The sequence below is a fragment of the Channa argus genome, chromosome 11 (genome assembly GCF_033026475.1).
Source record: "Channa argus isolate prfri chromosome 11, Channa argus male v1.0, whole genome shotgun sequence".
Classification (NCBI taxonomy): domain Eukaryota; kingdom Metazoa; phylum Chordata; class Actinopteri; order Anabantiformes; family Channidae; genus Channa; species Channa argus.
Window position 1 is genome coordinate 27,488,114 of NC_090207.1, and position 27,717 is coordinate 27,515,830.

The window sequence follows — 27,717 nt, forward strand, 5'->3', positions numbered from 1 at the left end:
AACACTATTATTGAATATTAAACTAAGCTATAGTATAGGAGGTTAAATAATAAAATACTGCACCATGTAATAGCCCATTAAGGGTGCAACTCTCCATACAGGGTAAATGGGAAATTTGTGTCTCCTTGTAATATCACACTGAACGAGACAGCTTTCAAACACTGTCTCCCCCGATCAAACTAATAAACATAAGACTGTAGCTCCTGTACCTACTGACTGTAGGAAGTATCTGTGGAGATCAGCAGGATACATGTTTTTCTCCAAAGTGAGCGGTGCACATTTTATGGATGTGGAAGTCTGAGCTATGCAAATAATTTTTTCTTTGGTAGATTAAGCTATTAATCTAAACTTTTTTGGACTCTTTTTAGTCGATTATAAAAGCAACTCTTCTCTCACTCTCTGCTCTCCTCTCACCCCACATTTATTTGTTGCAAACGTATGACATTAACCGTGTCTCTTCTTTCTCCTGCAGTTGTCTTTCTCCTTCTTAGTCTCCCTCCCTCTGTCCCTTTCTGCACGTGTCCGCAGCCTTGGACTGTGTGTTTTCCAGTGTCCAATCCTACAAACCTGCCCAATGTTTTGTTGCTTTTTGTTGCTCTATTCTTTTCACTCTCCACTTTACACTCATTCCAACCAGTCAAGGCAGCTATGGTGGGTTGCGGTAGAAAGGGCATCTGGCCAACTCATGCCAAATCAATGTGCGGAACACATTCCACAAGACACTAAATCCCTTAGCTGTTCAAAAGGAATCTCAGCTGCTGAAGTTGCACAGGCCAACCAATTGATAAGGGCTGTTTCAGAAAGGGCATCCAGCATTAAAAAACATAAAAACAAAAGAATGTGTGAATGATTTGTTCTGAGAACATGGCAACTGGACATTTGAAAAAAAATTACATTTACAATTAATATATATAAAACAAACATGCATATAATCAATACAATTAAAATTAGTCAAATTCTACCATCTTACTTTGGCTGGTGCTATTTAGTATAATGACCTTTAATTTTTAAAATGAGGTTCATATTGTTCGTTGAAAAAGAACTATTGTATATTTACTGCTTCCTTGTATATTTACTGCTTGAATTTGATTAGTTATTGCACCACAGGTAGTCGTGCTGTGCTTCACTAATCTGTGGTGGGTGGGGCTATACTGCAGCTGTAGCACAGTACTACAACAACAAAGGACAACCTTTGAAACAGGTTGACCCAGAATCTATCTCATGTGTAAGAGACTTCTTAAAAGCAGCAGTGATTTTTTCCAACTTCTTTTTCTGAAAGAAGCCAGGAAAACAAATCTTCCTTGTTAACTGAGAACAAAGGTCACATTAAATACCCTCTATAATGTAAACCCAGAAATAAGTTAACTAGGTTACCTAATTAGAATATACTGTTTTTACATTTTTACCACAGTCAGACAAAAAGAAATCAAACTGTAGTCACAGTAAGGTTGCTTTTCTGCTTTTTACCATTTACTACGTTGTATAATTATTAATCAAACAGTTGTTTGTTTGAATGATTACAATAAATAATACAATAAATGTCCTTGTAAAAGTCATACAAGATAAACTTGACCCTCATGTGCTTCTTGGTATTTAATCCATGTGACACAGACAGGTGAATTCCAGAGCTGGGGAATGTGGATAGAGTACTTCCTTGTAGCAACAGGGTGGAGACACTGGTTTTATACTCTCACTTCACTGCCGGGGAGAAGGACAGAAGTCACCAAGGCAGGAGCTAGACAGACTGAACATTCACCGGCCTCTCATTCAGGAACTTAAGGTCAGTTGATAGGATTATAATCTTTGCTCACTTGAAATGAAATGCAAACAAATTGTCTAGTGTGTTTCCTCGTATAATTTACAGCTAACCATGATTTTATAATTATGCAATTGCTTAAAATGAATAGGTAATTTTTAACTGAAATTTTCTGTGTTATCTCCCTACTATGAGGCAGGGATTTGTAGGACCCAGAAATGAGAAGAACAACGAAGGAGTAGGAAGGAAATCGTTTATTTATGGGCATAAGGAACAGATGGAACAAACAGTGATGGCACCTCAGAGTAGGGGTGCGTGATGGAGGTGACCAGGGAAAGGTAGGGTAATCGGAGGAAGGATAACAGACAGGGCAAGTTGCAATAAAGACACAAAATATTTCTAAGGGTAACACGTTGCTTACTAGTCAAGAAGAGGCATAGTTGCGCTGCAGCATCACCAGGGTGAGCAGGTAATGCCAGCAGGAACCCAGGAAGAATGAAAGTAACAACTAAAAATGATAAAGAAACACACAAGAGCAAATAACGAGAGATAATCACAGTTCAGAGTACTTAGGTCAAAACAGCGACTTGTTACTCGGGAGAAACAGGAAGACGATCTGACCAAGAAGAGCGGGTTAATGGGGAGTAATTCGGGAAGCCCACAGGTGCGCTGAGTGAGGCCGATTAAGGCACAGGCATAAAGAGACAGGAGGAAAACAAAATGGGGAGGAGAGATAGTGCTGATCACCTACCAACTGTACCCTTCAATTCAAGAGCATTAAATAGTCAAGAACATAAAATGAAAATATTTTCACCGTCTAGTACTAACAATACCAAAAGCAAAGAACAACCTCCTCTGTTGAATATTTATGTCAGTTATTCTTTATTTTGCTCTCCTCTCTCTTACCTTTAGCATGCTTTACACTGAGTTACTGCATTTGTGGGATGAGTCAGTGAAGGCTGTAGATGCCAAAGACTGGCAAGGAGCCCTGGCCAAACTGGAGCAGATCAGTGAACCTACATCTCGCACTTTATTTAATGCTGCCTCTGTTCACCTGGTCCTGGGACAGCTGGATCTAGCCCTGAAGGTCAGTGTGATGTCTGGATAACGAACCTGGAATTCCTGTCAATACTTTGAAGTAATTGAAACTATATCTTACTGAAAAATTACAAAAAATTTCCTTTAACATATGAATTACTAAGCAATCTACCTATTATATTATTTTGGTTCGCATAGTTTTAAAATCATGCTGATCATCTGGAGGAGATGATGGAGGTTGGACTTTTTCTTAGGTATGAAGCAGGTGGGAAATGGAGCACGGTCACAGTCATAGATCTCGCGTTATTATTCAAGTTATATTTCACTATTTGATGTCATGTTTGTTTGTGTGTGTTAAAGTAAGTAAATAATCCGAATTTAGTGTTGTGGACTTACAGTATACATGTGTGAGTCAAGAGGTGGAGCCCCATAAAGGTCGTACATGAAAATTATGGTGAAGTACAGCTCACAACATAATGTAAGAGTTCAGGTCAGCGGGAATCATAGCTCTAAAGAAGAAGCTCTTCTCTAGAATTAAGGTAAATTGGTCTGATGACACAATGATCAGCTAAAAGTCAATAGACAGCCGCATGTGAGTAAAGGAAACAATAAAACGAGAGCACGCCAAGCCTGAGAGTCACCTTGGTTGATTTATTAATCGTATAAGATGAACTGCAAGGTCTGTGAATGGTTAATAAAACTGATCGGAAATGGAGAATTAAAGTAAAAGTCAGAGCAGAGATAACATGTTCACTCAAAAGTGTTGAGTTGGTGCAGCTGGTGTAATGAAATAGGAAGTTAAGTAAATTAGTTCTATGGATAAACAGTGCTAATGCGGAAAATAGCTTAAAAACTCCCAGTGCAAGTTGCGCTTGCATGCATAAAATAACGGATCCCAGAAGTATTAAAAAAATGAAGTGGCGTGGAACAAGTTAAGATGGGACTTAACCAATTTGATGATGCATGTTTGTGGTGGAACAGCCTGAAAACAGCCTGGATTTTTTTTTTGTCCTTTTGGCTTATCCCGTGATGGTCGCCACAGCGGATCACTGTCTATATGTTCATTTGGCACAGTTTTACGCCAGATGCCCGTCCTGACTTTCTACTGGGTTTGGACTAGCACTGCACAGCTGGGGATGGGAATGGGCTGTTAGGGGTTCAGTGTCTTGCCCAGAGACACTTTGACATATAGGCGGGACCAGGGATCGAACCACTGACCCTGAAAGGAGTGTTCAAAGAAAGAATTGAAAGAAAGAAAAATAATTCCAAACACAATACTTTGGATCACAATAGAATAATGATAAAACTGTAAAAGGACATTCTATTAGGCTAAATTATCAAGTCAGCTATCCCAGTCAGTGTAAAAAAAAAAAAGGTAGGACCAATACATTTTACTGTGTGTGTGTGTGTATATATATATACACACACACACACACACACACACACACACACACACACACACACATATATATATATATATATATATATATATATATATATATATATATATATATATGTATACACATATATACATATATAGAAATTTCCATTGCTATGCTGATGATACCCAGCTATATCTATCTATGGAGACAGATTTAAAAAATCTGTTAATCAAGCTTAAAGGATGCCTGCAAGACAGAAAAGGCCTGGACGTCCCACAATTCTTTTCTTCTAAGCTCAGACAAAACTAAAGTCAGAATATTTGGGTGTAAAAATCTCAGAAATATGATGTCTAACCATATCGTTACTCTAGATTGCATAAGTCTGGCCTCCAGTACTACTGCAAGGAACCTTGGAGTTATTTTTGACCAGGATTTGTCCTTTACCTCACATATAAAACAAATCCCAAGAACAGCCTTCTTCCACCTACGGAACATTGACAACATTAGGAGCATCCTGTCTCAAAGTGATGCTGAAAAACTAGTCCATGCATTTGTTACTTCTAGGTTGGACTACTGTAGTTCCCTACTTTCAGGATGCCCCAGTAACTCCCTAAAGAGCCTGCAACTAATCCAAAATGCTGCAGCAAGAGTGCTAACTGGAACTAGCAAGAGGGATCAAATTTCACCTTCACTAGCTTCTCTTAATTGGCTTCCCATTAAATTTAGAATAGAATTTAAAACCCTGCTTCTTACCGATAAAGCTCTGAATGGTCAGGCTCCATCATATATAGAAGACCTCATAGCACTATATCATCCTAGTAGACCACTTCGATCTCAGAATGCAGGCCTACTTGTGGTTCCCAGAATTTATAAAGGTAGAATGCGAAGCAGAGCCTTTAGCTATCAAGCTTCTTTCCTGACGAACCAGCTCCCAGTTCAGATTCAGGAAGCAGACACCCTCTGTACTTTTAAGTCTATGCTTAAGACCTTCCTCTTTGATAAAGCTAATACTTATAGTTATGCTGCTATAGGCTCTCTCTTCTCCTCTCACCTCACAATTGTCACCACTGTATGACTTTAACTCTGTGTGTTTTCCAGTGTGCAGCTACTGGTCCTACCAACCTGCGCGATGTTTTGTTTTTGCATTTGTTGCTCTTTTTCTTTTCTCTCTTCACTTTCCACTCACCCCAATTGGTCAAGGCACATTGCGGCCCACCCTGAGCCTGGTTTTGCTGGAGGTTTCTTCTGTTAAAGGGAGTTTTTCCTCTCCACTTTTGCCTAGGCCTTGCTCAAGGGGGAATTGTTTGGTTCTCTCCATACATCTTTATAGTCTGAATTTATTCTGTAAAGTGCCTGGAGATGACTTTGTTGTGAATTGGCGCTACATAAATAAAGTTGAATTGAATTGTAAAAATATGGCAGGTCTCCCTTTAGATCATGTAACACCAGATTTACTACCATTCACCTCAGACGGATTATTTTGTAACTTTGTAAGTAAACCGAGTTCGCACTCACGTAAACTGTTGGGATCTAATATTCCTATTTGTATCTTAAAGACTAATTTGAAGAGTGACCGGTTTCTTTTGCAGTATGTTTGGACTTTAAGAATTTGACCCTGAATAAGATAAGCAGTTAAGACAATAGGTTGATGGATGGATGTCACAGCTTTCTCAAGGAAAAATGGCTTCTTCCATTAGTCTGGATATGATAACTGATGAATCCTACACTATAAAGAGAAGAATATTTTAATGCTTCTGTTTGTCTTTCTCTCCTGTGTGATGACCAGGCCTTAGACCTCAGTATTGCCAAGGATGAACGCCTTGCTGTTGGCTTCTTCCAAAGGGCAACAGTGATGATGGAGCTTGGCAGGTAGGAGGCAGCCACCTTTTTCAAGATTATTAATACCATTAGGGCACTATGTTTTAGAATTTAATGATCTTGATATCTAACTGACCCGAATAAGCTTAGGTAATGAAGGGAAAATCAGCTTTGATGTTATGTTATAATTGCCATGGAAGGTAAATGGTAAAGGGTCTGCATTTTTATATAGCCCTTTTCTACCTATTGGTAGAAACCTACTAATAGGTAGGTTCCATACCTATTTCCATGGTACAACAGTAAATGTTACTGTTGTACCATGGACTGCTGCACACATACATACACTCAGGGCACTTTTGGAAAGTTAAAATTTCCATTCTGATTGCTTGATAAGATTGATCCACTCTAGTATGTGTTCTGTAAATGTGAAGCTATTGTTCCACAGGCATCCTAGCATCAAGACTAAAAGATGAGAAAACGCCAAACCTAGCTTTGTCCAAATACAACACAATCTAATGACCAGTGGGTCTGAAGTTGTTAAATCTAAAAGAGAGTATAGTATAGTATAGTTATATTTCTTGGCGGAGATTTCTCATTGCTATAAAGTTGCCAGGAGACCACCTGAGACTCCAGGAAGGTACCACACGTAATGAAGAAATTGTTGTTATACATAACAATATGTAAATCCACATAATAGGATTTTATTCTTTGGATATTGTATAGAATTTCTGTTGTTAAGAGTGCTACATTTTTGTTTTTAAAATAATCTTTTGGCATCCATTACTCTATATCTCTGTGTTTCTTGTCTGTGGTACTCTCTCACCAGGTTAGAAGAGGCTCTGTCAGACTGTATCTGGGCACAGAAGCATATGAGAGAAAACACAGTCATTGACTACAGACAGTTAGGATTACGATTCAAACTCTACAGTTGGCAGGTCTGACATTCAGCATCAAACAAACACACACACGTACATATTTTTTCTACCCCTTGGTGACTTTCCATTCCCTCAAGCTCTTTTCACATTAACAAGTCGAGAGAGTCAGGCAAGGGAGGCAGTACATGACAGAAAATACGCTACAGGAAACATCCTTCTACACATGCTGGACCCTATATTTACCCTTGATTGTTTTGTTTTTGACTGGCACTGTTTTTGATGTGCTGTTTAAAAAAAGGGGGGGGGGGGGGGGTTGGGGGGTGAATCATCACAGTGGCCTGATAGAAAGTTGTGAACACAATCATTCACACAAAACTGTTATGAAACTAAACTAAACTAAAACAGTCTAACTTACGGAGGCTAAGATTACACTACATTGCACATTTTGGAACCTCTGATAATAGTGCCGTTTTGGCATTATAATGAGGCATTTTTGAGGCACTTTTTATACATTAAGGTCCTATATCACTGATATCACCTTCATTAGCTTCTCTCCATTGGCTTCCAATTAAATCTAGAATAGAATTTAAAACCCTCCTCCTTACATATAAAGCTCTTAACAGTCAAGCTCCATCTTATCTAAAAGATCTCATAGTACAATATCATCCCAATAGATCACTTCTATCTCAGAATGCAGGCCTACTTGTGGTTTCTAGAATTATCAAAGATAGAATGTGAGGCAGAGCCTTTAGCTATCAAGCTCCACTCCTACGGAACCAGCTCCCAGTTCAGATTTGGGAAGCAGACACCCTCTGTAGTAGACTTAAAACCTTCACCCCAACCAGTCAAGGCAAATGGCCCCCACCCTGAGCATGGGTCTGTTGAAGGTTTTTTCTGTTAAAGGGAGTTTTCCTCTCAACTGTTCCATATGGCTTGCTAAAGCGGGATATCTTGGTTTTTCTCTACACATCCGTATAGTCTTGACTTTATAATGTAAAATGCCTTGAGATGATTTTGTTGTGAATTGGCGCTATATAAAGAAAGTTAAATTGAATTGATCTCTTAAGCTATGCAACAGGAACTTGAACTTACAGAACAGCTGCTGTGTCTTTTGTCCATCACTGATAAAAGCAATCTTTGTTTTCCAGTCATCACAGGAAACCCATTCAACCGAACAGCATTTTAGAAATTATACAACAACTAGTCAAATCACAATGGCACACTGGCAAAGTCTAACTAAAAAAGGTTAAATAATAAATCCTGCTATATTCCTCTGACAATGTTATTCTACAAGTTGGAAAATGTAGATAATTGGTAGAAGTCTCTGGCTCTTGAAATCACAGATCCAACAGAACCATCCACTAAAAAGATCCTGATAAATAATGGGGTAAACTCTATATTGATGCTGGTTTTTAGCTTTTGTTTATATTTAGTATTTGTTGGTAGCACTAGTGTCTTAAGATTTTATTGCATGGGGAGGTTTTTGTAATAAATCAGAAAGTATGTTTGGATAAACAATCATTGTACTGGCCCCAAACATAGCTTGTTGTAATAAATAATGATATGGTAAATGAAACTATTTATAAAGGATTTGAAATGAATATTAGTAGGATGGTGCTGAGATGTAGCATTGTAATGTGTCCCCTAGGTGTTACATAATGCAGCTGCTGTGTACTCTCGGATGGGCCAGTGGGAGCGGGCAAAGGAGGTTCTGCTGTCAGCCTCTCAGGATAGAGGAGGCTGTCGAGGAGGAAACATAGAGATGGCTTTGAACAATGTTCAGGTAGGTATCACATCTTTCAGTGGGCCTCAAAATGATATGAAACAGAGTTTATTTGATGGCAGAAAGGTCATGATGATTTTGCAGGAAGGTTTGGTGTCTGTCCTCACTACTGTCGTCACCTCTTTAAAGCTTTTTTAGCCTAATGGAAAACACCAAATCATTTGGTGGGTTCTATTTGGCCACAATGTTTGGCCTAATGTTTTGGTCACCTCATTCATTTTAAATAGGGTAACCTGTAACCTCTTGTTATAATGAGTTCCATTACAAATCCACTACCCACTTGGACCTGAATACTAAACAGAGTGGAATTATCACCTTTCTGACTGAGAAAATAATGTCAGAGCTGCTGTATTGGATTGCATTAGATTGTGTAGGTGTACCTAAAAAATGGCCAGTGAGTGTACGTATATATACACAAAAATAAAGCATTAAAGAGAACACTTTATCTTAATTTTGAAAACAGAGGGAGGGGAACCTGGCTCCTCTATTGGTGCCTGAGGGTGTGGTCTTTCGTCCCAGGAAACAGGATGTGGAGCAGTTGCAGCAAAGAGATTTTCTGGGCAAAGCAAAGGTAAAGTGTCACCATGGTGAATGTAGTGTCATGAGTGTATAGTAAAAGCTTGAATTTTATTTGTTACAAACTTATAATTGCCTAAAAGCAAAATAAAAATGGTAAGGTAAGGTTAGAGTGTTACATAGATACATACATACATACATACATAGAGTATATTTCTGTTGTTTGGGTTGTACAGGGGGGAGAGCAGGTTTGGGAAAATGCATATAAATCAAACACAAAAACCTGCTATTTCACAGCAGTCCACCAACCTCAGTGTTGTTCTTTCGATCCCTGGCTCCTCTGGTTACATGTCAAAGTGTCCTTGAGCAAGACACTGAACCCCACTTTAGTTACTTTAAGGTAACTGGCAACACATTTTTGTGTCCCTAAAAATAAAGACTTCTAAAGTCCATTTTATTATGTATTGCTGTAAGAGCCACACTATCTAACTATCTAAAATATTTAAATTTTTGATGATAACTGATTACAATTGTGCAAACATAGGGGTTTGGTTGGGGTTAAGCACACAGACATCAGTGTTAGTTAAGCTTAGGTTTGGTAAAATGTTGTGGTTTTGCAGTTTACTGCTTTGCCAGAATGACATGTGACATGACTCAAACCACTAACTTGTTAAAACAAAGGAAAAAATAATTGTTCAACACTGGACTGAATTCCCATCTCCTATGGGAAAGTTATCTGCTTTGATGACCAATCTATCAAACCCAACCACCTCCTGGCAAACATTGCTGTGTAAAATTGAAAGGTGCTATATACAATACAGCTACTACACATCACGCTGTGGTAATACTCTTACTGCATGTTGGTTGTTTGTCCCTGGCTATACAAATGACTTATTAGTTGTATTCTACACAGGGACTGTCTAACACTTTGTAATTTTATTTGTAAATCAGAAATGCAGCAGTATTGTTTTTGGTTTGTGATGATGCTCTTTTTGTAGGTGATTTCCTCCATGATTCCTAATGATGACTTTGGAGGCTTTGAACCTCTGAGGCTGCAGGTAAGTTAAACCACTGTGTCCTTATGAATGAAGATACTGGGCCTCGTGCAAGAATCACTTATATAGATTCATTCTTTAGTAGGATGCATGAGCAATGTAAGAAATTGCTGGCATTCCCCAGTTTTTCATTTGAATAAGAACAAATTCACAGGTAGGCCAGATCATGTTGCATGCCTAAACCCTTTCTTCACAGGCAGAAAACACATTTATCCTGGCTTCATCTGAATCTATCTTGAGTTAAAATGTTATATCAAACTTGATTTATTTACAGTACATATATTTGCAGGATCAAATCTGAAATAAGAATGTTAATAGAGTAAAAGTACAAAAGTTTTAGCTCACAAAAACGTCTAGGTCTAGTAAAAGTACTCCTTATACAGGTTAATAAAAAAAATATTATTGGATTATGATTACTGAAGATTCATGTGTTCATCACTATAATGTTGCAGTTGCTAACAGTGAAGGTTATTTGATTGAGCTCATGTTGTTTTAAAGTTCAATAATACATCTATTAATGAAAATCTAATAATTATGTTTTGAACTACTTTATGTATTGATGGTTAGCTTGTGAATTTTACACTGATCAATAAACTGGCATGATTACACCATATTTTGTTAATAAAATTCTGAAGATTAAGCAGTAAATATGGAGTTTGATGGACTAGTGACTTGCAACAAGTCCTCCAACTTTTTTTCCAAATTTAATTTTTTGAAATGTTGCTACCATGTTGAAACTTTAGTTGAAATTGCACCCCTTTGGTCATCAAAAAAACATAACAAAAACACTCAAATAGAGCTGTTTTTCTCTTTATACAGTCAAGAAGGCAGGATTTAAAATGCACAAAGAGCATTTTAGTTAGGGTTGGACACAAAAGCATCAGGGTTGGGTTAGGTTGTGGTTAGGCACCAAATAAAAAAGGAAAGTTTAACGAAAAAAGCAAAAGCAAAGCAACTAACAAGTGAGGTACAAGGCAAGCAAAAATCCAAGTCGAGGAGAAAATGTAAAAGCAAAGTCCTATCAGAAAAGTGTTTAAATTTAACGAGATGCAAGTGCAAGAAAGAACAGAAACGTTTTTTGTTTTGTTTTGGGTTTTTTTAGATTTAAGTGCATTTCAATGTGCAGAAGACATCTGTTTTCAGCAGTATTTTGAATGGTGGGAGTGAGTTTGCTGAGCGTGCAGTTTGGTATGCAGTGGTTTAGTTTGCAGCTTCTGTGCGGTGCTGGGACCACCAAACGTCATTCGTTGGCACACCGCAGCGGATGGGAGGGATTGTAGACCTGAATGAGGGAGTTGAGATAAGCAGGAGCTGTTGAAGTGATCACCCTGTTGGCAGAGATAAAGCTTTGAACCTAATGCGAGTTGCTACAGGAAGCCAGTGTAGAGATCAGATGTGACATGAGTCTTTTTGGCTAATTAAATATGAGGTGTGCTGCCACAATTTGGATAACCTGCAAGGGTTTGATTGTGCATACCGGTAACCCCATTACCAGAGCATTGCAGTAATCAAGGCGAGATAGTGCCTGTACAATGAGCTGGGTTGTATATTCATTGAGGTAGGGTCTGATTTTACAGATGTTGTAGTGGGCAAATCTGCATGCCCTAGAGACTTATGATATGTGTTCCTTAATGCTCAGTTGGTCGTCGATGATGAGCCCCAGATTTCCGGTCGACTTAGTGGGGACAATCACTGTAGATCCAATGTTGATGCAGTTGTTGTGTTGTGTCGAAGGTCTGGCTGGGAAGACAAGGACTTTGGTCTTGGAGAGGTTGAGCTGAAGATGTCTCTCATCCAGGCAGAGATTGAAAGGTCATGATGATTTTGCAGAGATTGCTTGATGAGACAGTGGAGTTGTCCGGTGGAAAGGACAGGAATAGCTGTGTGTTATCAGCATAGCAGTGATAGGAAAGGCCATGCGAGTGGTTGATAGAACATTCCAATGCCAGGATACTTTGAAGGTTCGTCCCGATATGTAAAGCCCTAAGCCAGGCTAGAGCTGATCCAGAGATGCCCAAGTCAGAGTGTGTGGACAAGAGGATCTGATGGTTCAGAGGCTGCAAATAGGTCGAGTAGGATTAAGACGGAACACTGACCTGCGGCTTTTGCAGCTCGAAGAGATTCCATGACACTCAGGAATGCCATTTCTGTGGAGTGACCCCTCTTGAAGCCAGACTGGTTGACTTCGAAGAAGTTGTTCTTGGAAAGAAAGTCTGATGGGTTCATTGAACTTGTCTTGGCCAGAAATTGAAGAAGAGATACAGGTTGGTAATTCTCCACAAGGGAGGGGTTAAGACAACGCTTCTTCAGCAGCGGGGTAATCTGGGCCTGCTTGAATGAGGTCAGAAAAATGCCTGTTGAGATGTGTTGATGATTTAAGAGATGCGTTGATGATTTATGTAATAGCTGGCATTACTTGAAGGAGAGTGGAAGTGATCGGATCCAGAGAGCAGGTGGTCAGAAGGTTAGAGAAGTTAGCAGGATGTCATCATCTGGAGGACAGAACTGTGAGCTGATGGCTGCAACCTTATTAGTAAAGAAGCTGGCAAAGTCGTTGGCAGTGAGAGGTAGATGGCAGAGGTGGAGGTGGGTAGATGAGTGATTTGAAGGTGGAGAACAGCTTTTTGGTGTCCGTGGTGTTGCTGAGCTTTTCCTGGTAGTATTCAGTCTTTGCCTTGGTGACACTATGAGAAAAAGATCCAAGCAGATCCTGATACTCAGCAAGAGCAGATGGAGTCTTGGATTTGCGCCACTTCCTCTGAGCACTCCTGAGCGTGGTAAATTGCTCACGGATCCATTCGGTGAGCCACGAATTAGAAGCTAAGGGACTTGGAGACATGGGGCAGAGACTATCCAGACACATTGAAAGTGTATTGCAGAGGCTGTTCGTGGCTGCATCTGCATCGAGGGTTGAGAGGTCCCATGTTGGGGGCATAGTTGCAGAGACCAGGGAAGAGAATTGGTCCGGGTTGAGAGACCTGAGGTTACGGCAGAACATGTCAAGCTCATCGCAGAAGGTGCCCAACTGGCCCATATCACAATAAAAAATCACAATCACAATCGTAAATTTCCAGGTCTCAGTAACGAGAGGTCCAGTTCCACCCCTGACCTTATGAGCAAATAGTGTGAGAGAAAGCGAAGAGTGTAAGCGAATCAGCTTCTTCCTTGTCATAGATCACGGAAGCAGAAATCCCAAGGGGGAGGATAATCGTGAGAGGAAAAGAGGAAAAGATACTGAAGCTGAAAGTCTGTTTACTACTGGACATGGATGACTTCATAATTCATATAATTCATCCAGTACCACAGCATAGCCTGATCAGCACAAAGAGAATCCTCAAACTCTCAGCAGCAACAATGGTGGAATGTTCTCCATGTTAGGATGTATGCAAACAAAAATCTTTGAGTATAGTAAATTTAGTTTTTCTTCAGTTTTATTGGCATGTTTTATCACAGTAGCTGTAAATTTGTGGAATTAAGTAGGACTTTCCTTTCTCTCATTGCTCCAGTGTCTTTGGGTCTCGGTCCAGAATCACCCATTGTTGCACGTAATTTGACTTGCTGTAGGCTGGAATCTAAAATCGCAGCTATTGTTGGCCTGGCTAGTTCTGGAGCAATCTAGAAAGATGCATTTAAACACCTTGAACTATTCCCTTTTTATTTCGGTAACCTTGCAGCACAGCTCTGAAGACATGTCATTTAAAAATGCTTTCTTTTAATGTTTTCAAATTGTTTAGAATATGTTTCGGATATTAGGGCTTTTATGTTTTGGTATGTTTTTGTGCAGCAGGAAAATAAAAGTTGCACATTAGAAAATTCTGCCTATTATTCCTGTTTGATATTTTTGTGAAGGAAACCTTCCTAAAAAATAAAAATGTTATTGGCAATTTTATAGGCACTAATTATGCTAAAGAAAAATGATTTTACAGATCTTAATGAGCAAGGGATATTCATAATTCTTAAATGGAAAGCTTGATGTAAATTATTTGTTTAAGAGATTGATGATTTAGATTGGAAACACTCATGAGAAAAAATAAACACAGTTTTAGGCCATAAATATGACAGTATTCTTTTCTAAGGCCCAGTGCTATCACCCAACATGCCAACTGTTACTCTGTCTTTTCTACAGAAACCAGGATTCTATGAGCCCAAGGTTGATGGAGCTCAGTGAGTATTAGCCACAAAGATATATTATTATTATTATTGTTGTTGTTACTATTACCATCAGAAAATCTAATAAAACAATGCTTACAGATGTACAGTATCACTGTTTGTTTGTTTTTTTTCCTTTAACCTACCTGTCAGGGATTCTCGATACATGCGAGTAGAGGTACCTTACATAGCAAGGGGTCCAAGACAGCTGACTGTACCAGGAGGGGCCATGGTGTTTTTGTTTGGAAAAGAAGACAGGGATGGTATGGCAACTGTCATATATGATGGACAGGTGAGAAAAAAGAAAATCTGAGCCAAATGAAAAAATGATTCAGTGTAAAACTGAACCATATAATGAATGGATATGCATGTTTATAGTAATAAAATGTACATTGGAGGAAAAATTGTACAAGAAGTAGCAAACAGTTTGCATTTATCTGGTAGATGGACTATAGATAGCATAGACTGAGATCTTTGGACTTCAAAAACTGCTGAATATTTTAGGCTGCTGCATTTTCAAAAAAGGTGGTGATCAGAATACTGCGAATGACTTTCAGACAGACAACATGTTTATTGTTAGCTTAGTTAAATTAAAAACAGATTTTCTGACCTTGTTGACCCCGTGTGCCGTAACACCACTACTGCACATATTATTACAATTATGAGGCAATATTTATAATCAATTTAAAACAACAAAACCAAATATTGTGTTTCTACAGAACAAAAAATATTTTACTTTTGCCTGAAATAAACATGTAGCTTTAATGCTGCTGGACTAATCTTGAACACAATTTCACTGAAGATTACCCGTTTGCTAAGCTGAAATTAATTTAGGAAATGCAATACAAAAACCGCCAGCCGAAACAGTGAATTAATCAATCCAGCACCTGGGGGTAAGAGGTGGATAAGTTGGGTCATACATAATAGATGTGTTGTATGTGTGGTTGTTGTAGCAACAGGTAATTTATTACAGGACAGGACTCTTAAAATTTGTGTTTTTCTGATGACAAGTATGTATTTTTGTCATTCTGTATGTGCATGTGTTTGAGTTTAAATCTTTTTGTTTTTCAGAGAGGACTTGTGCCTATGTCCTTGCTTGAACCTGCAGATATCAAGACATCTAAAGGCCTAAAGCATAATGTAATTGCCATAAAACATGTTATGTATGTTACACAATTTTTTAAATGGAATTTTTAAAGGATACCTTAAGGCTATGGGATACACTTCAGTTTAGAGCTATAATGCAGCTCTTTATGGATTGCTTAAAATAAGATTAATGATAATCATTTTCAAGACCAGGGAGCAAAACTGTAAGGAAGAATATCTGAAAATGTTCTTTAAAAAATCACTGCCACAGTTAGGCCTTATTTTCCTATCTTTTTTAACAGAGAGTTCCTAGTGGGATCCCTCTTCCACCGGAACTTAAGCCACCTGCTCGTCCACAATCCCAGCACAGCCCTGCTGTTCCCCCTCAGGGTAATAATCTGTCACAATCCTGCTGGGCTTTTCTACTCTCTTTCTAAAATACTTTTGTATCAGGGGAGGAAAACGTGTCATTCCTCTTCCCTCCAATATGTTTCAGCATGCGCTTCTTTTATAACTGATTATTTCAGCGAGCCTTCTCTTCTTTGTCATCTTCAGTCTAACACTGTAACTTCATCTTTACTACTTTTTAACCTTCCTGCAGTATTGTTTTACAATTGTGTTAGAATTTAAATTGTGTTATATTTTTTAAGTACTGCGCTGATACTAATATTATATATATATATATATATATATATATATGAGATACCGAAAGGTTTGATTCAGGGTAAGACAATCTGAATACTAAATTGTCTTTTCAAAAGACGTTATAAGTATTGGTATATTTTGCTTTTTAAAAATGAGATTAGCCATTATGGATTAACTGTTTATTACAGGGATTTGCTTTTAGGCAAGAACACAATATATTTTACTTTTTAACAAATATGTGCAAAACAATATGTTATAAACTTTTCTTCTTGACTCTTACTTGCAAATGGAAAGATAATAAAATTAAAAATGGCCAAATAAAAATCTAAACACGGTGTAGCAACAAAGTCCAAACAAAATACTTTAGTCTTATAAACGTGAATGTATGGGATATTATGTGTTTAGTCAGTGTTGTATCTGGAGAAAGGCCCACTTAAATTAACACCTACCAACCTAAAAAAGCTTTCTTACATAAATGCAATGTGACGATGATGCTACAACTCCCATGAGCACTACATATAAACACTGTTTGCTCATTGGTTCATTGTGAATTCTATTGTCTTGCGCATCAACCATTGCCCACAATACAAAGTGTAGGTCCTCTGTGTTTTGCTACAAAGTAGATCTGTGCTAGGCGTTTAGGTAGTTCAGGGATAGTGCCCCTAACCCCCGACAGAATTGACTTGCTGCTACACCCCACTCTGGTCACATGTTGAATTATCCTTGAGCAATACACTGAACCCCAACTTTGTTGCTACCATGGAGTGGAGGCCAGCTGCACAGCAGCTCCCCCCCATCAGTGTGTGATTGTGAGTGCAAATTGTTGAATGGGGAGCAGTGCAGTGCCAAGTGTGCTTGGAGTACTAATAGCTAGAAAAACACTATGTAAGTGCAGACCATTTATCATTTACCATTGGTGTTCTCAACAGCCTACTGCACTGGTCTTTTGAGAGCAATAAAAGTGTAAATGGTAACTAGGCCTTATTTTGTGCAGTGTCATTTGTGTTTCCACCAGGGAGAACAGCTAGTTCAGCAGAAGAACGGAGACTTTGATTGATGCTCAAACATGTCGTAATTTCTATTCCAGGACCACTGCATATTACATTTTGATATAGTTTTAATCCCTATTTAGATGATGTTTTCACTTTATTCAGATTTATAAATATGATCCAGATTGAGTTTGAATGCTCTGCCAGGTGAGAGAGAAGTGATCTCAGCAGATTACTGATGTAAACAAGCAACTGGTCTTTTATTGCTGGCTCATGGTAATGGCATTTAGAAATGTTGTTATTAATTTTGGAAGATAAAAGTTTGGGTTAGATTTGGACATGCTGTAATAGTCTATATGTTCCGCTTTTTTTTTCTTCTTTTTTTTTAATGAAAGAATTCACAATTTTGTTTAATATTAATTTATATTAGGTGTTATAATAAAATACTAGAGCAAAGACTCTGTATTGACACCGCTGTCACTTTGGCTTGTGAGGGAATAGAGTAAATTTAGTCATATGGTTAGATAATTAGCAAACAATCAACCAAGATGAGCTACTGAAGAGGTCAGAAAGCGTTGAATTGGAACAGAGCTGGAGATCCACCTCCAGGTCTCCTCAAACACATCTGCTTTAGACACTGTCTCAAAACATGACAAGGACACAGCTACAGGGTGCTTTGCAAATTTGTAGGGACATACAGTAGAAAACAGTGCTGTTTTATTGTTGTTAATTTGCTGCCCTCTCACAGCTCTTGGTTGAGTAAGAGCACAAATAAATACCAAGTTCATCTTTTGGGCCTCGGGTATGGTAGTCCTGTACACTACACATTCGCCATCTGGTTTTATACACATTTTCCACATTTCACTTTGGTAAATGTAGAAATACATACACGTGAAAAAAATGAACACCAAAAATGACCATAATTCCCAGGTTAGCTCTTATAAATAAAGTTAATTTACAGTATTGTCTACCTACAGTAGTTGGTAAAAAAAATACATGACATAAAATAGCTGAATTGTCATTAAATTCTCTATTAGTTTTATTCAGGTAAACACTTACTGTAAACCCTGATGAATTTTCTTGTTTCTTCATTTCAGTAATAAGCAGCAGGTCGTGCAGTGCTCACTTGAGTATAAGCTGAGTGCCACCTACAGACGTTAGACTGTGATTACAGACCAGGTTCAGCACAAATGACAAGCAGCCTGAGCAAAATTTGCATTTGTTGTGAGTGTTAAACCTTCACTGTCTACATCTCTATTCTATCGGGTCTGGGAATGCCTCAGGATATCCCAGCAGGACCTGGAGACAGTGAACTGGGGAGGGGGATATCTACCAAACTCTAAAACAAAACATCACAACCACTTCTAAATATAATGCACTTAAGTATGACTTCATCACCCATTATCACCTCAATAACAAACAGATAGTAGAATTATAACCTTTTGACAGTTCCAACTTAAAAATTGAGAAATTATAATGGCAGAGCTGCTAGACTAGATTGTACAGGTGGACCTAATGAAGTGGCCAGTGGATGTATAACTGTATATAAATTTTGGATATTATTTTTAGTTAAGATATACTACAAAACATATCTTAATGTGAAGAAGTATTTTTACTCCTTTCTCACGGACCAGCGGTGGCAACACTGCAAATATATTTCCTTCAAAGGTTTCTGAGTAAGCATAAGATTAGTGAGCATTTTTGTTTATTGGAATTTTATAACAACTACATGACGCGTTGGGTGGAGCATAGCAGATTGAACAGATTTTAGCAGAGTGTAACAGATGAGGGAGATGGAGGGCCAAGGAAAGCTGAGAGAAAGATTTTGAGTTTAATGCAATGTTAGGTTCAGTTGAATATAGCTCTAAATGTTTCACCCTAGAATTGTATTTGCTTTGTTAAACAGACGGTAAGAACACAATATCTCTTTGTACTGAGAATGTATTTGTGCTATTTTCCCTGCAGTACATTTTACCTCAGACACTCCACCTCCATCCTACACTTCTGCCACCCACACATCATTGCCAGCTTCAGAGCCTCCTAAATACAAAGCCAGCACAGCCAGCGAGCAGGTAATATTCCCCTCTGAAAAGCCAGATTCATCTGTACAAGCTGAAGGGTGCAATCACATCATAGTTCACATCATCATCTCTCACAAATTCAATTTGAGATACACGTACAATTCTTATCTTTCCAACTGATCTAAATATAGAAGAATTGTGTAGACCTGTGAAGAAGTTCTAAGGTTGAACATAGCAGGGGGAAAGCTGATGCGTCCTGATTAAGTCACTATGCTTAGAAGAGAGGTACTCAGTACTTGATTATTATTAATCTTTTTGTCTCTGTATGCAAGATTTTATTCTCAAAATGTTCCAAATTTATCTCACAGTTGGATGTACCTTTTTTTATATTGTATTAAAATGCTGTATGGTTTTCTGATTGTTTGATGATTTGTTTTATTTTCAAAGCAGATCTAGAAATGTCATCATGTCTAAATTTTAAACCTATTATCATTAAGAACAAGGAGCACTGTTGTTAGTGTTAGCACTAATATTACTATATTACTAACATCTAATTACAAACTTTATTTGAATTACCTTTTCAATAATTTCTGCTTGTTCTCAGCATGCCAGCTCAATGCAGGAAGCAGAGGCAGGCTCTTTGGTGGTGAAGGTCAACTACATCTACACTGTGGCTTTGTCTGTCCCAGTGGACATGCCATACTATGAATTGAAGAAACAAATTGCACAGAAGTTTGGGCAGCCTGCATCTCAGCTGCGCCTCAGGTAACTGCAGGCCTTCCAACCCTTTTCTGTCACCTTAAATTTAATCAAATGTTGCAAATATACTTTTCTTTATCCTTTTCCCTGTGTGGGTACAGTATGAAAAGTATAGGACTGACACTCTCTTCACTACTTTTTGTCTATCATCAGATATAAGCAGCATGGCTCCCAGGTACTGATACCCCTGGGTGGAGATGGGGAACCAGGCCGCACAGTGCAAGAAGTGGCTGAGGCTGGCAGAGCCACTCTGTGGTGCCAGGTGGGGATTTAAACTCACAAATAAATGTGCATCTGGGGTTGAAATTGTCATCAGTTGCCATGTGCAGAGATGTGCCAGAGGTGATGCAGTTGCCAGATTAAATCCTATTTAACCCTATTTTTTAAATCAGCACTAATTAGAACGTTTATATTAATAGTTACTTAATGTCACTTTAACATTGCTTACCCAAGGTTTGTTTACTGCGTCCTGTGCTGTATTCACAGTACAAAATCAGTGTTTGGTAAGAAGTTGGCACTAACCTTCAGTGTACGTTCAGTGTAAATATTTAGAAGGCTCTAAAAGGGAAGATCAAGTACCAGCACATCCGTCAGGGAACAGAACAATTAGCTGAGTGGCATGAACCTTTCCCACATTACGAGAGTGAGCAGATTCACATTCATCTTTCCCTCTTGCTTTATTTCCGGTGAAGACACGTGCAAAAGCTGAACAGTCTGTCCAGTGTGATTTAATGAGAGTTAACCTACGTTTTATAAACATTGTCAAAATGTCTAGATGCACTACAGTGTTTTTGGATGTATGTTTTTGGATTAATCCATGAAAAAACACTCTCTGGTAAAAAGTAAGGACAGTCACTATGGAACGTCTATAGCATTCAGAAGGTGTTCCTTGGTGATTTTATTTTTATATCTTTGTTGTATATGTTGTCATCTTGTTCTTTATCTTTGTCACTTCCTGCACTCCTTCTGAATTTGCGCATCATAATAGGCCAAGCATGGCTGAGCTCAAACACTAACCTCATGCAGAGGATAAGTCAGTAGTTGGCACTATGATGTGATTATATGGACCTACTGTATTTAATTCCATCATGATTTTACAAAGTGCTCAAGAAATGAAATCTAAAGTTCAACAGAATGTATTCAATTCAATTCAACTTTATTTATATAGCGCCAATTCACAACAAAGTCATCTCAAGGCACTTTACAGAATAAAGTCAAGACTATAAAGATGTATAGAGAGAACCCAACAATTTACCCTTGAGCAAGCCCAAGGCAATGGTGGAGAGGAAAAACTCCCTTTAACAGAAAAAACCTCCAGCAGAACAATTGTGGGGTGAGGAGAGGAGAGAGGGACTAGAGGAAGGGGGTCCCCCAGCAGTCTAAGCCTATAGCAGCATAACTATAACTAAGTATAAGCTTTATGAAAGAGGAAAGTTTTGAGCCTAGACTTAAAAGTAGAGAGGGTGTCTGCTTCCTGAATCAGAACTGGGAGCTGGTTCGATAGGAGAGGAGCTTGAAAGCTAAAGGCTCTGCCTCCCATTCTACCTTTGGAAATTCTGGGAGCTACAAGTAGGCCTGCATTCTGAGATTGAAGTGGTCTACTGAAATGGTATAGTACTATGAGGTCTTCTATATATGATGGATGCTGACCGTTCAGAGCTTTATATGTAAGGAGCAGGGTTTTAAATTCTATTCTTAATTTAATGGGAAGCCAATGGAGAGAAGCTGAAGGCAAAATATGATCTGTTTTGCTAATTCCAGTCAGCTCTCTTGCTGCAGCATTTTGGATTAATTGCAGATTCTTTAGGGAGTAACTGGGGCATCCTGAAAGTAGCGAATTACAGTAGTCCAACGTAGAAGTAACAAATGCATGGACCAGTTTTTCGGCATCACTTTGAGACAGGATGCTCCTAATGTTGTCAATGTTCCGTAGGTGGAAGAAGGCTGTTCTAGAGAGTTGTTTTATATGTGAGGTAAAGGACAAATCCTGGTCAAAAATAACTCCAAGGTTCCTTGCAGTAGAACTTGCAGTAGAAGGCCAGACTTATGCCATCTAGAGTAAAGATATGGTTGGACATCATGTCTCTTCGATTTTTGGGCACAAATACTATGACTTCAGTTTTGTCTGAGTTTAGAAGTAAAAATTGTGGAACATCCAGGCCTTTATGTCTTGTAGGCTTGAAGCTTGATTAACTGATTTTTTTCATCTGTTTCTATAGATAGATATAGCTGGGTGTCATCAGCATAGCAATGGAAATTTATGGAGTGTTTTCTAATAATGTTGCCTAAAGGAGAAAGTAAAAAGTATTGGTCCTAACACAGAGCCTTGTGGAAATATCTATTCAAGTATCTTGTATTTGGATTTAGCATTTGAATGGTCAGTCATTCCAAGATGGTGCCATCTTTCTCTTATAATTTTCTCTGTGTTTGTGCTTTTGACAACTGTCACTCAAAATATCAACGCTCTACTGATCACAATACGCTCCTGGAGCTTCGATTCTCGCTGAGAAATTTTGTTGAGTTTGAGCATGATGGTCAAAATTCTTTGCCCCCCTTCTTATCGGAGATACCTTCTCACCTTTGCCGTGCTTCGGTGCTACCTCCACGGCGGAAACGCCACCGTTGCCGGGGTAAACACAGCGGCAGGCTGGTGAAGCTGAAGAAATTTTCAGTGTGCTTTCCGGTGGACTCGTTGGATGAGCTTGGAGTGGTTCATCGCCTTTTCCCCTCCTGGTGCTCATTTGAGCCTGTCAATACCTGGCTGGTACCTGTCGTTGGCCCGGAGGACATGTTCCAGCCCCGGAGTCACTGTTCTTCTTGCCCCAGGCACCACGGGGTAAATCTGGAGAACCTGCGGCCTCTCTGGCGGGACCCCCGGACCATCAGCACTCTGGTGCCACCAGCTCCTGTCAGGTTCAGCCTGGTAAATGCTAGGTCTCTAGCGAACAAAACTTTTATCCTTAAGGATTTCTTCACCTCAGAAAGTTTGGATTTTCTTTGTTTTCTTTGATTTTCAGAGACATGGCTGTCAGTGAGTCCAGCACTTCTGAACTTTTATTGCGGGGTTGTGGTTATTTTAACTCCCCGTATACGTTGGGCCAAGAGGGGAGGGAATAGCCACTGTTTATAAATCTGCATATAAATGTAGCCAGCCATCTCTGTCGTCTTTTTTTTCCAGCTTTGAACTTGACTTGTTTGAACTGGGTCACTCTCAGCCTGTGCTGTGCGCTATCGTCCACCTATTGTCCACCCAAATACAATAAGGACTTTCTTAATGAATTTTGTGAATTTTTGGCTAAAATCATGCATATGTATGATTGATGTGCATGTCTACTGTCCAAACAAAACAATATCCAAGGAATTTTTAAGCCTTATTGACTATTTAAGTTTCTTCAGCACGTTTCAAAACGTTCAAAAAATTAGACAGGCCTCCTCACTGTCTATTTTTAAATCGAAGCTGAAAACTCACTTTTTCTCCCTGGCTTTTGACCCAGTATGAGTAGGTGATTGTACTATTTTATTGTATTTTCATTCTTTTTATCCTTTATTACTTTATATGTATTTATTTTGGCTTTACCATGTTAAATGCACTTTGGTCAGTTTTTGCTGTTTTTTAAAGTGCTTTATAAATAAAGTTGGCTTGGCTTGGATTGACAGAGTCAGCCAGCAGTATCTCAACACCAAAATCTTTCTGTTTTGCGATGAAATGGAACATAACTAATGGCAGTTTCGTGCATGATTTGTTACTGTTTATTTTTACTGTGATAATAAATGCAAACTAATCTATGCATGCCCACTGGTATTATGGTCACAGAGAGATGTGGCTGTTGTTCTCTGCCTCTCTAATAATCACAAACAAGTTTTCCTGTCAGATGTTAACTAAAAACCGCATCACATCAAGGTATGATTGTGTGAATGTGAAGCAAGGTAGTATTGCTTTTCTTTTCAGCTTCCATGTCTACTGCTACCCCATCATTGCAGGGCCAGTTATGGGTTCACCATCTTAAAGAGTGACCCCAATCTCTTTTTCTTTGACTGTATAAAGGCAATGGTCTCCTTTGCTGAATTCACATCATGTGAGAATTGCAGCAACATGCCAACTACAATCATAAAGCAACATTTGCAGCCTCAAAAATTAACCCGTCTTTCTAATAACATAGCAAAATCCCTTCTTATTCAACCATTCGCATTCACAATCAGACGCACACTCACACACAGATTGGGGAACTATGCAGCTGGCCAACACTCACCGGGAGCAACTAATTTGGGGTTCAGTGTCTTCCTCAAGGACAGGGGTGTCTTGCTCAACATGTGACCTGAGTGGGGAGCCAGAAATCAAACAAACATCTGCGGGATTGGTGGATGACCGTTTAATCTTCCTGTCCAACAGTCGACCCCAGAAAGGAATATAAAAAAATAATTGTGACAAGAAGGTACTGAAATCTGCCATCCCCTCACCCCAGGTTGGTTGACCTCCAAAAGATCTACAAGTGGGCAGCTGTCATAGATCTAACACTGAACTTCACTCACCCTATCATACCTCCTCTCGCTGTCTCCTAACTTGGGACAAAAACGCTCACACAGTGGCCATGTAGACATGTACCGTAAGGATTTGTCCTTACGGTAGAGACAAGAAGGAATTTAAATATTTCATAAGTGCTTCATCACCTTCATATGACAGGATAGCAATACTATGAAAGGCTATCATTTCTGTTAAAAGCTGAGCTGCAGGCTGCAAAACCTCCACAGCCAGCTGTGGCTACTACACTTACACAGTGACTGACATTGGAAAGCAACCCAAAATCAATGAGTTTAGTTTAGCAAATCAGTGCATGGGAAAAGACAATAGTATTAACAAAACCAGTACAATTTGTAACTTATCAGAGAGATCCTTAATTAGAAGTCATAAACAATTTATATGTACACAATCCCAGGTTTTCTACTTTATCTTTTTACTCAAGTGCAAAATGCACTTGCCTTTGTTCTGTATTTAAGTGCCATTTGTCAGTGCAGCAGTTGGTCATCATTACCACTAGTTCTTTGACAATGCCTTTGTGTATCACAGCACTTTGAGAGTAGAAGTAAGGATTCTAGTCTAGCAATTTGGTCTGAGCTGTAGATTTAATGAAAGGAGTGGTGGCATAGCACACCAAAACTACAAAAAAGAGTAACTGTGACACTATTGTAATTTATTTAATTGCCCTAAATATGGAGGTCATTACTGATAATATACAAGGGCCTGGTGGCTGGGATGCAGCAGGCAGCAGGTTCAAATCCCACCCCACCAGGTCCCCACCCATCCACCAAGGGCAACACTGGTGCCAGTCCCGAGCCTGGATAAAATGGAAGTGGTACTGCATAAAAACACGAGCCAAATCAATTTGTGGAACAAGTTCTGCTGTGGCAACCCCTGAAGGGACAAGTGGAAAGGCATTGATCTTTTTATTATTGATAAAAAAGCAGTAAAAACTTGACATTTAAATATTAGTATTACATATGACTTTGTTTGAGATTTAGTTCTCCCAAAAGTCTATAGGCAAATGAAGAATCAAAAAAACTAAAAAAAATGATGGGGCCTCCTGTTTAGTGAGTGCAATATGCAGTTCAGCATCCCTTCCTGTGCCAAATGAGTATGTATCCTAACTTACCTGTATTGCACTTCAGAAAGAAGACCCTCTGGTGAACCGTACCATCCTCTACCAGATGGTAGCACTCTATGACTATGCTGCTCAGGGCCCAGAGGACCTGGAGTTTAGCAAGGGAGACACTGTTGACATCCTAAGTGAAGGTAAGGTCCTCCAGGTCAGCCTCAGGTGAAAAATCCTTGTGATTCTACTGGAAAACAATTTAATATGTCTTTTATCTGGAATGTCCTCACACTGATTCACCCACTGTTCAGATGTGAGCCTCACTGCCTTTTTGTGTTTCTCTTTTACACAATCTCTTCTAGTTAACGAGGAATGGTTGGAGGGACACTGTGCAGGAAATATTGGCATCTTTCCTAGCTGCTTTGCCTACAGGGAGAATAACAACATCATGCCAAGTTACGATGTATAATAGCTAGTGTGTTGCTGTGGAGTCATCTTTAAAAAAAATCTAATAACTTGTTAACAGTGGCTGATTATAGGCTCAGAAAACCAAACCTTTTGGGGTATACCAATGTTGACTTTACCACGGTTTAAAACTGTTTCCGTCTCATATGGTGTCGCTAAAATGATTGTATAGTGGCTATAAAGTATGTTTATTGTACTGAAGAGTATTGTTGTATTACACTTGCTGGGATTTTCTATTCAAATCAGTTAAACTTTATTTAACACCAATTAACAATAAGTCATCTTAAAGCACTTTACATAATAAAGTCAAGACTATAAACATATAGAGAAAATCCAACAAATGAAGCCCTAGTGGAGTGGATAAACAGGGAAGAGGAAAAAACTCCCTTTAACGGAAGAAAGCTCCAGGAGAACCAGGCTCAGGTTGGGCAGGCATCTGCCTTGACCAGTTGGGGTGAGTGGATAGTGGAGAGAGAAAAGAAAAGAGCAACAAAAAGCAATAAAACATTGTTGGTTGGTAGGACCAGTAGCTGTGCACCATCAGCTCCAAAGCCAGGGACACCTGCAGGAAGGGACAGAGAGAGGAAGACAGAAAGGGATAAAGACAACTATGGGAGAAAAGAAAAAAGACAAAGCGTTGTTGACGAATGTTGACAAATAAAGGTTGTGTAAGAGGAGAGGAGAGAGGAAAGAGAGCAAAGTAGCTCAGTGCATTGGGGGTTGATCCATAGTTCCATAGTTAGGTATAACTAACTATTAGCTTTATCAAAGAGGAAAGTGTTAAGCCTAGACTTTAAAGTAGAGAGGGTATCTGCTTCTTGAACCTGAACTGGGAGCCAGTTACATTGTAGAGGGGTTTGATGGCTGAAGCTCCTTTGGAAATTCTGGAAACCACACATAAGCCTAAATTCTGAGATTGAAGTTCTCTATTGGGATGATATAGTATTATGAAGTATTTTAGAAGTTCTTTTATCATAAAGAGTTGCAGAGAACACTTGACTCATCATATATCCATAAAAATCATGAATTAAAAAAATAAATACAGATTCTTAGAGTATCAGGACAGTAATGGGGTAACTCACCAACGTGCCAACTTAAGTTTTAAAGTCACGAGTTTGTGAGTCCTAACTGTGGCAAACTAAACACTTAAATGGGAAACTTCATAAGGGAGAATTAAAAAACAAAGCCACTCAAAGAAATACCAAAAGTCAATTTACAGGCTAAGGTGGGTAAAGAAGTAGCAACAATCTTCCACTAAAGCTTACCAATAAACCCTGGACCTAAACCTAGTTATAACTTATTTGAGAGCCTTACTCTTAGCCTTTCACACCAAAACTGGAAAACTAAAAAAACACTTCTATTTGTTATTATGTACCGTCTTCCAGTCAGTAGTTTTTGATTGAATTTTCAGATTTTCTAACCAATTTGGTGCTTAGTACAGATAAAGCCATTATAGTTGGTGACTATAACATTCACATAGATGCTGATAGTAACTGCCTTAACATTGCATTTATTTCAATATTAAATTCAATTGGTTTTACCAAACTCTACAATAAATAAGCCCACTGTTTTAGTTACACGCTAGACCTTTTCCTTGCACACATCATTGAACTGATAATTTAACAATATTTCCACATAATTCTCTATTGTTTGAACATTTTCTAACAACATTTGAATTCACAATAATGGACTATACAGCAGTTAGAAAATATTCCACTACAGTAGGTGCTTCTGAAAATGCTGTGAACAAATTTAAGGAAATTATTCTTTTATCACATACAACATGCCAACA

At 38.8% G+C, this 27,717-nt stretch overlaps 1 protein-coding gene across 2 annotated transcripts; it reads left to right on the top strand.

The window, feature by feature from the left end:
* Positions 1-1,621: 1,621 nt before the first annotated feature.
* noxa1 (NADPH oxidase activator 1) lies at positions 1,622-26,121 on the top strand. 2 transcript variants are annotated; one of them, XM_067520848.1, is made up of 17 exons: positions 1,716-1,780; positions 1,956-2,094; positions 2,669-2,843; positions 5,963-6,045; positions 6,821-6,929; positions 8,518-8,652; positions 9,116-9,223; positions 10,167-10,226; positions 14,350-14,387; positions 14,526-14,664; positions 15,444-15,512; positions 15,761-15,848; positions 19,058-19,164; positions 19,718-19,878; positions 20,026-20,134; positions 25,537-25,660; positions 25,823-26,121. In XM_067520848.1, exons 2-17 carry the CDS (start codon positions 2,075-2,077, stop codon positions 25,927-25,929), a joined length of 1,632 nt encoding a protein of 543 aa, XP_067376949.1. In that variant the 5' UTR covers positions 1,716-1,780; positions 1,956-2,074; the 3' UTR covers positions 25,930-26,121. The 2 variants fall into 2 exon arrangements, with proteins under 2 accessions (XP_067376950.1, XP_067376949.1); XM_067520849.1 differs by lacking the exon at positions 1,956-2,094 and having other exon boundaries at positions 1,622-1,780.
* The last annotated feature ends 1,596 nt before the right edge of the window (positions 26,122-27,717 follow it).